This window comes from Poecilia latipinna, unplaced genomic scaffold (genome assembly GCF_001443285.1).
Source record: "Poecilia latipinna isolate Pla-1442-1.1 unplaced genomic scaffold, P_latipinna-1.0 Scaffold40, whole genome shotgun sequence".
In the NCBI taxonomy this organism is placed as follows: domain Eukaryota; kingdom Metazoa; phylum Chordata; class Actinopteri; order Cyprinodontiformes; family Poeciliidae; genus Poecilia; species Poecilia latipinna.
Window position 1 is genome coordinate 471,532 of NW_015112656.1, and position 13,592 is coordinate 485,123.

At 40.7% G+C, this 13,592-nt stretch overlaps 1 protein-coding gene across 2 annotated transcripts; it reads right to left on the reverse strand.

The window, feature by feature from the left end:
• Positions 1-210: 210 nt before the first annotated feature.
• zfta (zinc finger translocation associated) lies at positions 211-13,540 on the reverse strand. Of its 2 annotated transcripts, XM_015047128.1 has the most exons (6): positions 11,994-13,540; positions 7,692-7,736; positions 7,233-7,607; positions 5,507-5,863; positions 4,654-5,112; positions 211-3,923 (listed from the first exon to the last, which is right to left on the reverse strand). In XM_015047128.1, the coding sequence occupies exons 1-6, from the start codon at positions 12,115-12,117 to the stop codon at positions 3,430-3,432; spliced, it is 1,854 nt and encodes a 617-aa protein (XP_014902614.1). In that variant the 5' UTR covers positions 12,118-13,540; the 3' UTR covers positions 211-3,429. The 2 variants fall into 2 exon arrangements, with proteins under 2 accessions (XP_014902614.1, XP_014902606.1); XM_015047120.1 differs by having other exon boundaries at positions 7,233-7,736.
• Positions 13,541-13,592: the final 52 nt, after the last annotated feature.

A 13,592-nucleotide genomic window follows, 5' to 3' on the forward strand; every position in this document is an offset into this window, starting at 1 on the left:
AGATAAATTGACCTTCACTGACTGTGACACCAAATGATAAACATCCTGAAGGTCAAAGTGATGCTCTGACATTCTAGGAGGCATATGAACCATTATCAGATCTATAAATCTACACTGTCAGTAGATGTAAACTGTCTAATGTTGACTGGCCTTCAAATACCCATGAAGAGAATATAAAACAACAGCACCAAAATCTCACTTTAGAAAGGATTAGAGGATCAATGAGTTTTATTCACTGATGACAGGATGCACATTTCACACATTGACCTGTTGGAAAGGGGCAGAGCAATCACTTTTCACACACACACACACACACACACACACACAAGCAACGCATCATGTCTCACTTCATCATCTCATGAATTAAGTGCTTATGTCAGAGACGAGGAGCCATAAAGATGGAGCCTGTTCTGCCGTGTCACTTTACGTTAGCTTTGGATTAAAGATTTTATCCTTCATTAAAGACATTTCAACTGTTTATGAAAGTCAGTCCCACATAAATACCACAGAGTCATGAACCCACCATCACATGACGAAGGCTGAGATACAGTTCAGACTGCATAAGGTCATATTTAAAGCATTGTGCCTTTTAGCTTGTCATTGTTTTGACCCTGATATTGTTAAGGTAGGATGGTTTGATATATGAGAAATATCAGTATCAGTATCGGCCAATGTTAGTCAATTTTCAACATATTGGAATCTGCTTTACTCCCTTACTGCTGCATGTGAATGTGTTTGAAGCAGGCGGTTTGTCTGGTCATGTGACAGTGATAGTGATGCAGCGACAACTGAAGCAGAGACATAATGTCAGCATTATATGATTGTTTCTTCACATTGTGGAAATAGTTGGGAAATGTGTAGATATCAACATCGGCCCAAATTTTCACATCATTGCGTCACTAAAATTTACTCATCAAATGAGGTTTTCTTTTGACATCATAAGTTTTGATTTATTCTCCAGAAATCTGTATTTTTTAGTCAGAATTTTAGGCTCGAGTTATTTTAAAATGTAGCTTTTAATTCACTGTGGTATTTATGTTTGACAGTGACACAACTGAAGCCAACATGTAAATGCAGAAGTGTCGAACAGAGACAGCCTAGAAGAAAACAAAACGAAAAACAATCACTGATTAAAGTGTTAATGCAAACAGAATCCCTGAGATATGTTTTCCAAGAGAAGAAGAAAAAGAAGAAGTGACATTCTATGACAGAATTATTTTACGTGTTGCATAAACTTTGTACACTGAATGGGGGGGGAAAAAACACAATGAAGCTGGAGCAAAGTCTGCAAAGTGAATTCATAAATTTAACAAGCATTTCTCCAGCGTTAAAACATGCCTTCATCGCTCAATTTTGAATAAAGTAGAAAAACTGGACTGAGTTACAAACATATTTTGTAAAAACCAGGATGCAAAAAAGTGCTCATACAAAGGAAAAATACAACTCATTTTCAGATATTTACACATTTTTGTGCAGTGTTAAGGTAGGATGATTTGGCTGATGGGAAGGATGCATGGTGCTGTATTACCTAGACTGAGATTAAAACGGACGACTGAGGAGGGCATCCTTCACCTGCACTTGTAAACAAGGACTAAGCAGTCTGCAGTCGCTCGCTGCACGCTCCATTCATTGTCATCAGCAAAAACGTCAAACATTTTACTGGCTGCACACAGATAGGGGTGGAGTTTAGTAGAGCTTCTGGGACAAAGTGCTGCGTTGTGTTCATCTGTCACTCGGTTTCTAACTTCCTGAGAAAAAAGACTTGGGCCCTGACCAGAAACAAGCCCCAAATATGAACAAATAAATATTCAATGGTGTCCCTAAAACCTTTTAAGCCCAGAGACTCATTTGTAAGTTTGTCTCATTAACAACAGTTCAATTCCAGCTGCCAGAATCCTTAAAGCTGACACTGAGACAGAAGCTAGTCACCTCAGTATATTTTCCATTTGCTAGAAACCAAAATGGTTTCTATGAAGCTTGATGCAACAGTGCACACTGAATATTTGTCTGGCAAAATGTGAATTAAATGCAGCAAAATCTAATAAAGTGAGCGGATGTAGCAGTGACAGAGAAAAGCCATGATGGAGAAAGAGACACTTCTTTAGCTTTGCTTTAATTTCACTGAAATGTTCGATAATTTTGTAGTGAAAAATTATCGCTGAGAAAAAAAAAATCACTCAAACATAGTTTTAATACTAGAAAATGTCCATATTTCTTTTTCAACTATTTTATAATCGAAGTCAATGAGAACACTTTCAAATATATTTAGCGTCCATTTGACAGACATGTAGCTGATTAGTTTTGTTATGTTAATGTTTACTGTTTATATTGCTTCTTAGTTTAGCCTTTGTTGTCATCACAATGTCACCAACTACTGATTCCGGTATAATTCATTGCAGCAATAAAAAAAGCAGCTCCTACACCCAGCAGATGAGCCAGTGATGTGGCCACATATATGTTAACAACTTGGCAAAGGATCTGTGTGAAAATGTCTCCTCTGGTACAGGAAACCTGCAACAAAAACACTATTTTGCTCTTTTTGTAGCTAATTAAAGAGAAATGTAGGAACAAAGCAGGTTGACAGGCAGTAATGTGTATTGGACCTGAGGGATTATTCTCTAAATGCTCAGGACAACTTAAAGCACCAGCTCAATTCAGTTCATGACACTAACAGTTGGACATTAATCATGATGCTACCAGTCCTGTGGATCAAGGTTGCAAAATATAAAAACAAGAGATCTAATCAGCTCAACATGGTCCTGGCTGCAGGTCTCGTCTAAATGTAAAGATGTTTGAGTCCTGTCAACAATCTTTTTGCCCCTCAGCGATCTAACCTGCTGAGTGAAATCATCCAAGTAGAAACTCTCAACCTGTCATCATAAAGCCTCTGCCTGAGGCTCTGCTTCAGTCCAATTCAGCTTCACTCCTTATGAAATATGGCTTTGCATTCTTATGCTGTTCTCAGCACTGATTTATGGATTCCATCATATGGAAAAGGCAGACTCACATGGCTTAATAATAGCTTTCATGTGTTATCTGTTGTAGCACATAATCCACTCTGTTGGCCAGGATTTGGTTCATTTTGTGCAAAGACATCAGTAACTTCCAAAAAGGAAATCTAAATAAAGTGTCATTGTTCCTTCTTAATGAGTCACTGGACTTTGAAATGTTCATGAAGCTTTGACATTTTGACATCACTTCATTTTCAGCCTCCTAGTAGAAACTAAGAAGCAAATTGAAGGGGGTTTTAAAGAGGTTATCCCACTTTTGTAAACTTGAATCTTACACTCTTTCTTGCTATAACACAATCGTGCTCTGATTTCACACTAGAGGTGAATTGAAGAGTCATCCATTTTTATGGTTTAGGGACAGAAAAGTAAGGGCTGCTTCTGAACAGAAGCCAGGAGAGAAAACAGACAGAAGCCCTTTCTAAGTGCCAAGCTGTGCAGGAGAGGCAGCGCCCTGCGTGAGTCCGTGGTCCTGGGAGGAGAAGCAGTCATCAGAGTGGACGAAGTGCAGGGCAGTCTGGCTGTAGCTCAGCAAGGCTTGCTCCTTCTCCTCAGCGCCATACAGCAGGGAGTGAGGATGAACCTGCTGGATGTGCCGCTTGATGGTACTGACCTTCAGCGTCGCCAGAGTGGCTCCACACACCATGCAGACCAGGCCGTGTCTCCTACAGTCATAATCCATCAGGTATTCCATTCGCCAGCGCACCTGGTAGTTCCTCCTCTGGTCCTTCCCGGGGTAATGGCCGTGGCGAGGGACCGGGGCAGCAACGCCACAGTCCTTGGATCTGCTCCTCCCTCCGTGAACAGCACTGTCGTTGCTGTTCACCGCGTTGAGGGGAGCGCAGACATCAGAGGTGGAATCCTCATTTCTGCCTTTGGTAGTACTGAAGACAACAGCTTCACTGGGGTTCAGTTCTACAGACACAGAGAGGGAGGGAGGACCTCAGGTTGAACAAAGACCAGCAAACGTACTGCTGTTTAGACTTGTCAGCCATTATTTGCTCTCTTTAATGACAGCAAATAACAAACAGGTTATCACTGCTGCTCCTCACTGTTTCACTGATTGCTGCACATACCAGCTAATCTGTATAAAATATCTACATTGTCCTTGTGCATAGTTTATATTTTTGTAAAGTTTATATTCCTATTAAGAATTTCATTGTACAAGGAAACATGTTTTCTTACTGTCTGTACGGCATGGAAAGTTTTGAATTTGAAATTTGAAATACATTTTCTTTATGTAGGATAATTTTTATTCAATTAACTTCTATAATGAATATTGTATGATAAATCTTCCTTGTGCAACTGTTAGAAATAGGAATGCACCAATACTGATGTCTAATAATATGATAACAGGATGGGCTAAAATTCAGTCAAATCTCTTGAGTGAAAAAAAATCATGAAATGATTTTACACATTGTGCTCTTAGGTCTAAACATTTATTTTATCGGCACATAAGACAACAAACATTATTTACATGACTAAATGACTAATTATTCATACTATTTAACAAGAAGAGCCTTGTTTACAAGACAGAAAGGTGACAGCGTATGATGACTGCAGGGCAGGATGCTATTAATTATTGATAATAGTCAAGATTTAGTGACTGCTGAATAAAGCACAACAATGTGGAAACATTTCTCACCATCTGGTATTTGCATTCCATCAGCAGACGAGTCTTTGGTCCAGGCAGCAGCCATTGCTTCTCTTTCTTGTCGGCTCAGCGTTGTGGTCTCAGGGTGGCATTCCTGAATGTGGCGCCGGAAGCTGCTCACCTTGCTTTCATGCAAGACCTGAGAACACACCATGCAAAAAGTGCCCTGATCTTGGGGCCCATAGGCTACTAGATAGTCGAGGCGGAGTCGCCAGGGGTCACCCCCTCTCAATCGCCTCTTCCTGGACTGCCGGAGAGGCTGGGATGGCAGGTGTGGGGCCCCGACCCCTCCATCCTCACCGATCAAACGAATGTCCTGAGTTAAAGTGCTGTCACCCTCTGGGAACATGTCAGCGTTGATTGGAACCGTCTTAAGGTCTTCTGTGAAAATGTCCGCCCCCTTTACTTTGGTGTTGGGTGTAGGTTCTGACTTGACTGAGTCTGGTTCACCTGGCAGAGAGCAGACAGACCCACAGCATTCAGGTTCTACCCAGAATAATGCACCACTTAAAGGCTCTCCAAAGGTTCAAGCACTTTTACCAACATAAATGCAACAAACCTTTGAATCATCATCTCTACAACATTTTCTAGGACACAGCAGAGGCTAGATGTTACCATGGTGATGTTGATCAGGATATTAAGTGATTAGGGGGTGATGAGAAAGCAAATCATAAGATTAATCATCCGTACCTTAGTAGTCATTTATTGCAAACGTGAATCTAACATAGAATGAAATGTTCTTATGCCTTAAGTTTGAGGCTGTGATGTAAGACACTTTGAACTGCCTTGTTGCTGAAATGTGCCATACAAATAAACTTGACTCGACAGTGGCTGACGTTCTCACCGTGGGTCTGGGCCCAGGCCTGTAGGATGCAGTGCTTCTCTTCTGAGCTGTACACCAGCGAGTTGGGGTGGGTTTCCAGCACGTGGCTCTTTATGTGATCCAAGTGGAGCGAGGGGAGTACTGCTCCACACACCATGCAGAGCAGGCGGCCGGCCTCAGCCTCATACTCCATCAGGAACTCCTGGCGGAACCAAGCGTGCAGAGAGTCATTCAGGTAGCGCTCCAAGGTCCGCGCCGACGGGCCGGGGAGCTCGTGCTCCTCCGCTTGGGGTTGGAGGTTCTCGTCCTCTACGGTCCGTGGAGTCAAAGCGGGGTGCTGCTGTTGGTGCTCCTGCAGTGGAACTGGATCTGGAGTTTCTGGGTATATTGTATTTTGGAACATCCAGACAAAACAAACATAAAAAACATCTGTTTAGAACGCAACCTGAGAAACAGAAGCAGATCAGGATCTTTTATTTAAGAAAGCAGTTATCAGAGGATTGTAGCTTACAGATAGCCCGGTCCATTGTTAGGCTTGATGAGTTCAGATACTGAAGTGTAAAGCAGGTAATGTGCTGCTTTGGGATGTTAAACTGGTACCTTTGCTCTCCAACAGTTATCTTAACTCAAGCAGTAAGTCAGGTGGCAGATTGTTGGGTTCTGCTGTTCCTAACAGAATAGCTTGTAAAGAATATTACAAACTATTCCTTATGGGAGTTTAACAACCCAGTTGCCTGCTGGAGGCTCAGACTGTAAAGATAATTTCTTATGTTAGTGTGAGCAGCAGAACTCTAACAGAACCACAACAAGACTTTTCTGACACTGGGTCTCTTCAAAGAGTGAAAATGTTTCATGTTTGCTTCAATTCATGCTTGCCAACTTCTCATTAGCACATGTATATATTTTCCTAGTACTTTGCTGCCAGCTACTATTGAACAGAAAAACAGCATGCCTGTCAAAGCATAGCTGTCATGTTTTAACAAGAAACTTTGATGAATTGGATCACACTTTTCTGTAATCGCACAATTATGAACAAGAAGGAAAAAGACGTGTGATTTTAAATTAATGAAATGAAATTAATGTTAATTTAAATGTTTGGGGTTTTTTAGATAAAAAAAATGTGATGTATGTGGGAAATGGTGTTTATTTTCAGTCTACCTGAGTCAGTACTTGGAGATTTAGCTCTAGCTGGAATTGCCGCTGCAAGTCTATTTCCAACGGCTCTGACACCTAAGGATGAAGATTGTTGCCAATTCTTTTTCACAAAGCAGCTCAAACTCAGTCCAGCTGGATAGAGAGCATCTGTTAACAGCAGTTCTCATGTCTTGTCACAGATTATCATGTGGACTTGTTTATCCAGAGCTACAAAGAATTATCTCAATCATTCGTTGTAGCTCTGGCTTTCTTCTTCACTTAGTTACCTAATTGGCAATTTCTGAAGTCAACTTGTTGCACTAAATTCTATATAGAGGCATTAGAGTAGAGAAGAATAAATACAAATTTACTCTACACTTTATAGAAGAATATTTGGAAAATGGTTAGAAATCATAATCACATCGTCCAGTCTGTATATCTGGCTTTTGTAATCCCAATTATCTTGCACAGTGTCCCATACACTGATGGGGTACAGCCCCCAAAACATAATCACAAAGTCACACCACTGTCCTCTCCGCCTCTTGCCACCCCAAGTAAGAACATAATGCACATTCCCACTGAATATGAGATCTAAAAAACTCGCTCTACTCACCACCTATATGCTGACCAAAGTGCATAGAATCCTCTTCTCCTTGGAGCGAGGGTCCAGCAGCAGACCTCTGACCTGCCCCCAGACTCAGATGGCTCTCCCATCCAGAGCGGATCACCTCCTTGTCTGCAGCACTCCACAGGAGAGAGTCCGGGTGCTTCTGCCTGATGTGTCTCTTGATGGTACTGAGCTTCAGGGTGGCGAGCGTGCTGCCACACACCATGCAGATCATTCCGTGCCTTTGGGGGTCAAAGTCCATCAAATACTCGCTGCGCCAGTATTCGTGGTAGTAGCGGCGGTGATCGCGGCCAGGAATCCTGCTCAGGCCTGGACGTGACGCTCTCTGGACCCTGGGTTTGCGTCCTGAAGGCCCGGGCGCTGGAGAGAGGAGGAGTGGGTGGTCGGGTCCCTCTGTGATGCTCCAGTAGCTGGTGGCAGGTGATCTCACAGGTGTGACCATACCTGTCTCAGAGTCCTCTCCACCATGGCCATTGGCAAGATTGTCTTCTTCAGAGAGCAAGACAATACACAGATCAGCCACACCGGTAAATAGTAAATTAGATCTAAGCTGAACACACAGACAGTCCTTGTGTTTGTCCTTTACCTCCAGCTCTGACAGACCTGGCCATATACTCATTGATTATTTGGGGAAAAAACATCAACTATCCCAGTTCTCACCAATTCACCAAAACAGTGATTTTCAACCAGGTAGAGCAGACACAGGTTTTAAGTTCTGGTATACCAAAAGTATAGCCAAGGTGTCCGATCTCTATACAGGGAGGGTATTTATATCATTTGAAAAACGTCAAAACAAGTTGAAGTTTTGTTCAAAAATGTTCTGTAGGAATACAAAAATTTTGTATTCCTACAGAATTACTGATATCTTCTGATTCGGATTTCGGCGTTTCATTTTGTCCCAGCAGCACAATAATCTTGATCTATCTTCTTTGTCTTCGCTAGAAGACATTACTGTGAACCTCTTAGAAGATAGAGGACAGGTGTCTATTCTTTGCTTCTTGTTTTTTGATAAATGTAACGAATCTTCGAGCAGCATTCTACAAGTGTGAGTAACAGATCTGGGAGAAAGTTGAAAGCCAGAAGTGGTCAGAGAGTTGAGCTTTGATTCATACTCAATCTGCCAACACAAATGCCAAATTATTACAGTACAGTGGCTAGCTGGGCAATCACTCCAGTTAGATTGCTTCACTTCAACACGAATAGTCCTGACATTTGCATTAAATGCACTTCCCAGAAAAGACATGGCCACATACAAAGTGGGCATGTCCTCACGTATTAGTTTTATTGGAAGGCTGTGTTGACTGTGATTAGCTTGATGACTGGTAAGGAGGTTCCTTTAAATTCTAAAATGTGCATCTTAAATATGTATCCTGAAAAATTTGTTATCTCAAACAATTCAAGATCCCTACTTAGTGATTGTTTTTTGGAAGCTATATGCTGTATTGCATTCTCATGGAAGAAAGAGCCTTGAGAAGATCAGCTATTTTACTAATAAGAAGCTTAACAGATTTTGGGAGATCTGGACTGTCTTTTACACATGGCTGGGCCAAAATGATATCCAACTTGACATGGGAAGAGGACTTGTCATGAGGTCATGTGGCAAAAAGACTAGGTGTTTATGGTGATTGGTCTGCTGGTGGGTCTGCTTTTAGTTTTTTTGTTTTGCCTCTCCCCTCTGTGTGTGTTTGCTTTTTTTTTTGGCTGGGGTCATTTTTATGTAATTATGAGTGTTGCATGTACATGTGCTCTTGTTAATATTAGTAAAGAGATGCTGAAAAAAGAAAGCAAAGAAAAAGGTCAGGAGGGAAACCAGACATCCATCCTGTTCAGATGCCCAGCCATCTCAAGTCAGTCCTTAGGATTTAATTGTTCTACAATATTAAATGGATGTTTGTTTTGTATGTTGCTTTATGTTTTCATCACTACGTTAAAATAATATTTTAAAATGACTGACTTAATGACCCTGACATAAATTTTATTTGACAACTTGTGACTGAACTAAAATTTCATTCTTGATTTTTAAAGTATGTTCAGTTAAAAATAAGACATTTTTAATTTATTGACAAGGTTATATGAAGCAGCTGACTATCAACACTGTCAGATTTGTTATCAAATACAAATAACATTCTTATCATTATACATATCTGTAAATATCAAAGCAGCTATATTACCTTTTGTTTGTTTCTGTTACTACTTTGATACAATTACTCATGTTTATTAACAGAATCTCATAAAAAATGTCAGGGCAAATTCTGTGAATGTTAGATTTGGTAACTCCAGAGGGCGCTGTTAAGCTTCACCTAAATACTGCTCCACCACATTGAAAGGAAATGGTTGTGGTGGATTAGTGATGTGCTGAATTGTAACAAGAAAACTCAAAAGTGAAAAGGTCAAAATTATTAGCCCTCATTTGATAGTGTGGCCTGTCTGCCTTACAGTTGATGACAGCTTCTGTCTGTAGTTCTTCATAAGGTTGACATGTCTGACTTTTGAGGTATGGCAAATCACTGTAGACCACACATCTACATTGTGTGGTCTTCTAGCATGGACGTTGACATTAAGCACCTGCCAAAGATTCTCAATGGGACTGATATTTGTGATCTCTGAGGGCCACTCCATGACCCAGATCTAAACGAGACAGATTTATTTAAATTATTCTTCAAAATGACAAGATACTACTCTTTTTCATGACCCTATGAACACAAACAAGGTTCCGGGTGGCTGAAGTAGCAAAACAGTCCCACAGCATCATGTTCTCACCACTATGTTTAACAGTGGAAGCTGTATTTTTAGGGTTGAAGGTCTCTATGTGTCTTCTCCAATCAAAAGCAACATCTCTGCACCCAAAGATCTCAAGATCAGTCTCATCAGACTAAAGAACAGACTTCTAAAAGAAATCCCCATGTTTCAAATGCACATGAGCAAACTCTAGTCAGGTATTGATGTCATTGTTTCAGTAACTGAGTTTTTCTTGGATGATAACCATGAAGTCTTCCATGATGAAGAGCTTTCACAAATATCTTCCTTAACACATCATCTCCAATAGAATCCAGCTAAGCAGCAATGACTTGGCAGAGACCGAGGGATGAATGTTGACATCTGATTATTTTTTTGAAATGTTGCGCTTACAGCCACACTCATGTCTGTTTGCAACAGAATTTGTGTCTTAGTGCTTTGCAATGTTATGATCATATTGCTGTTCTTCTTGTTAACTTTATTTTATCCGGATAAAAAATCCCCGGGTAAAATAAAGATTAAAAACCTCTTTTTAAAGGATGACGTGGCCAAGAGACAGCAACAAATACAAAACAGAAAAATAGACAGCTAAAAGAAAATATCAAGGAATTGGTTTGTAGTCACTGGTCTTGCTAATCAGAGTAGATTATGGAAAGATTCAAAGCTGACTGAATCAACTTTGTGATGTGAAAGGTTAATTGGACGTTCAGTTGTAGTTTTAAAGCTATTTGAATGATCAGACTTGACTTGGAAGTAAAGAAAGCAATGGAGGTCTACATGTCGGCCTTGTCATTTGTCAGTTTTCTTGTTAAATTCAGTATAGTGTACACCTTAATAAAATAAGCTAATCAAACGTTGTAGAGATTTTGTCTTATAGAAGCAATGCAAGTATGAACAGTTTTCATTATGGTCATTTCCATGGACACATTAAGGTGAGTGATAATAATTCTGACCTCAACAGTATAGTTACATAATACCACTTAAACTAAATTTTGGCAATAAGTTACAAAGACATAATCAATTTATAATAGTTCTGGGTCCACTCTGGTTTCTCTTTTCCTGCAGAGTAAAAGTCTTAATGGGCAAAAAGAGGATTCCACTCAGTTACATACAAACATCCACATAATGACTCATTTTAATTCCACTTTAAAATGTGTTCAATACATTTAAGGCCTGATCAAAAGTGAGAACACAGGTTCATCTTTTACAGCTAAATACTAGAGATCAGAATCTGGGATGGACTTTCCTAAACTTTCCAAGACACACTGACACAAGACAATTTCAAAGTAAGTCTTTTATCATCCAGTTCTGAAGTCCTAACATTGGCTTGTTGTAGCTCAGAGAACTGACCTTAATGTACTTTAGCTAGTTTATAAATCACTCAATGGTTTAGCACCAAAGTAGATTAAAGATCTGTTGTTGTTGCTGTTGTTGTAACCCAACTTCTGATTTTCTGGTTCAAGTCTACTCTATATCTGCAGAACCAGAATCAAACTCGGAGAAGCAGCATTCAGTTTTTATGCTCCACTAATCTGGAACAAACTAGCAGAAAACTACAAAACTGCTGAAACACGGTGTTTCTATAATTCAAAGCTAAAAACCCATTTATTTAGAACTGCTTTTGGTTAATATTAACTGGAGCATCATTAATTTTACTCTGTATTTCACCTTTTCTCTCTTTATTGTGCAAATGCTTGTTGCTCGTTTGTTGTTTTATGTCTTCATCATGTAAATCACTTTGGCTCGCCTTGCTGAAATGTGCAATACCAATAAACTTGTCTTGCCTTACAATCGCTGTCCTCTAGATGGCAGCAGTGAGTCGCTTCAGCTTGTATGCTGTTGAGCCTTTGTTTATAGGAGCCACAGAGACAGAGGGGCCATGCCGCTCCACGGCTTTGTCCCTGACACGGATTAACTGTCTGACTGACAATGGCTGTGTCACTGACAACCACGCACACCCACTCAGCTGTGGCCCTAAAAGAAAAAAGAAAAACACATTTTGTCGTTTACCTCCCAAGTCGCTCCCCTCCTGCGTCGTTTCCTCCTCTCCGCTTATTATTAATGAGAGCAACTCAGACTGTTCGGAAGAGCGGAGGTCCACTGGCTCGCTCTCCCTCGTCTCTTTCTCTTCCATCACTGGCCTGGCTGTTGATGTAGTTGTAGCTCGTGTACTACCTCCCTCCTCAGCGGGTTGAAGCGGCGGAGCGGGACATGTCACTCTCACATGAACAACATGTCACAGCAGGAACATGTTCCGCCGCGCGGCACCGTTCGACACGCATCTGGCTGGCGCTCATCGTTCTGGAGCCCGTGTTCTCCAGGGTTTCTCCCACGCGCCCCGCACGGGAGCCAAGTTAACTTTTCATAGAATCACTCAATCCGCCGGCGAAAACACTTTGTAGTGTTCAAGCAAGACTCGTCTCAGCTTAGGCCTCCAGTAATGTATTTTAAGGTTCTTGCTTGTCTTCTGGGTGGGGAGCCGGACTAGGGGCCCCTGGGGCTCCTTAAGGGGCTCCTGGGTAAATTTAAAGAGACAGTAACAGCGTCGACGACGCACACCCACCCCGGAGGGGGGGCAGAGCGAGCAGCAGGCGCTAATGCTGATAAGCTGCTAATACAACGGCTGTTGTTCTATCATAAACACGCGATGGCAGAGACGCTTTAGCTCATGTTCAAACACAAGGCGGTTCCATGTCACCAGGGCCCCTGGGCCCCAGATCACAACATTTTTTAAATGGGGACTTATGTAGTTTGACTGTTATAATTAGCCTTATTTTCCTAGTTCAGTTCGATTTAATTTATGCAGTGCAAGACAGATTAATTTTGTATTCAGTTATAGCTATAGCAATTTATAATAAAATCATCCCAGTTGATGCCAGTACATTCAATATAGACATTTGCATTCAACCACAGTCCAGTTCTATTGTAAATATAATACAGTACAATTGGAAAAAGTTATCTTGGTAAGGAAGCCCAGCCAATAGAATACAGATTAATGACTTTGTTTCTCCTCCCTTGCAAGAATATGGCAACCGAGGACAGATGATTGCATTTGATAGGTATACTTTGCAGGAGTCTCTTAACTGAGAAAGCATGTGGTGAAAGTGGAAAGGAACGACTCACAGGAACAACAGACTGGGGCTTGAGAGAACAGAAAGCAGACTCAAAGAAGAACTGGTCTACGAGTCATTTTAAGCATCTAGTTTAGCTATGGTTGTTTAATTATTTTCTCAACTGATTGTTTAGTTTGATAATTTTTTTTAGCATAGTGGGAAAATCCCTAAATTCTCTGATATAAGGGGTCCAGATAATGAGCACCAATACCAATTTAAAAAGCTAAATCTTCCACATTTTGCCTACATGTGCTTTTTAAAAGCACTGGTTTGATAAAAAAAAATTATTAGGACAAACCCTTAGTCTTTTTGTCTCAGTGTGATCACAAAACATATAGCTGCATGTTTTACATCCAAACACGTTCACATAAAGATATTCAGTACCACAATGATTCATGCCTCTGGCAGGTTTGCTAAATATATTTTCACTTAAATCAGAAGTTTATCTCAGAAGAGAAATAATATAGACATTTTTCAAAACATCACAATACATATA

What these genes read in the sequence shown, in the direction of transcription:
- zfta (XM_015047120.1), bottom strand. Translation starts at nt 12,117, where the DNA reads ATGGAAGAGAAAGAGACGAGGGAGAGCGAGCCAGTGGACCTCCGCTCT. An exon ending in GGAGGGGAGCGACTTGGGAG is followed by an intron (nt 7,737 to 11,993) that starts GTAAACGACAAA and finishes TGCTCTCTGAAG; the next exon opens with AAGACAATCTTGCCAATGGC. An exon ending in GGCCTGGGCCCAGACCCACG is followed by an intron (nt 5,113 to 5,506) that starts GTGAGAACGTCA and finishes GCTCTCTGCCAG; the next exon opens with GTGAACCAGACTCAGTCAAG.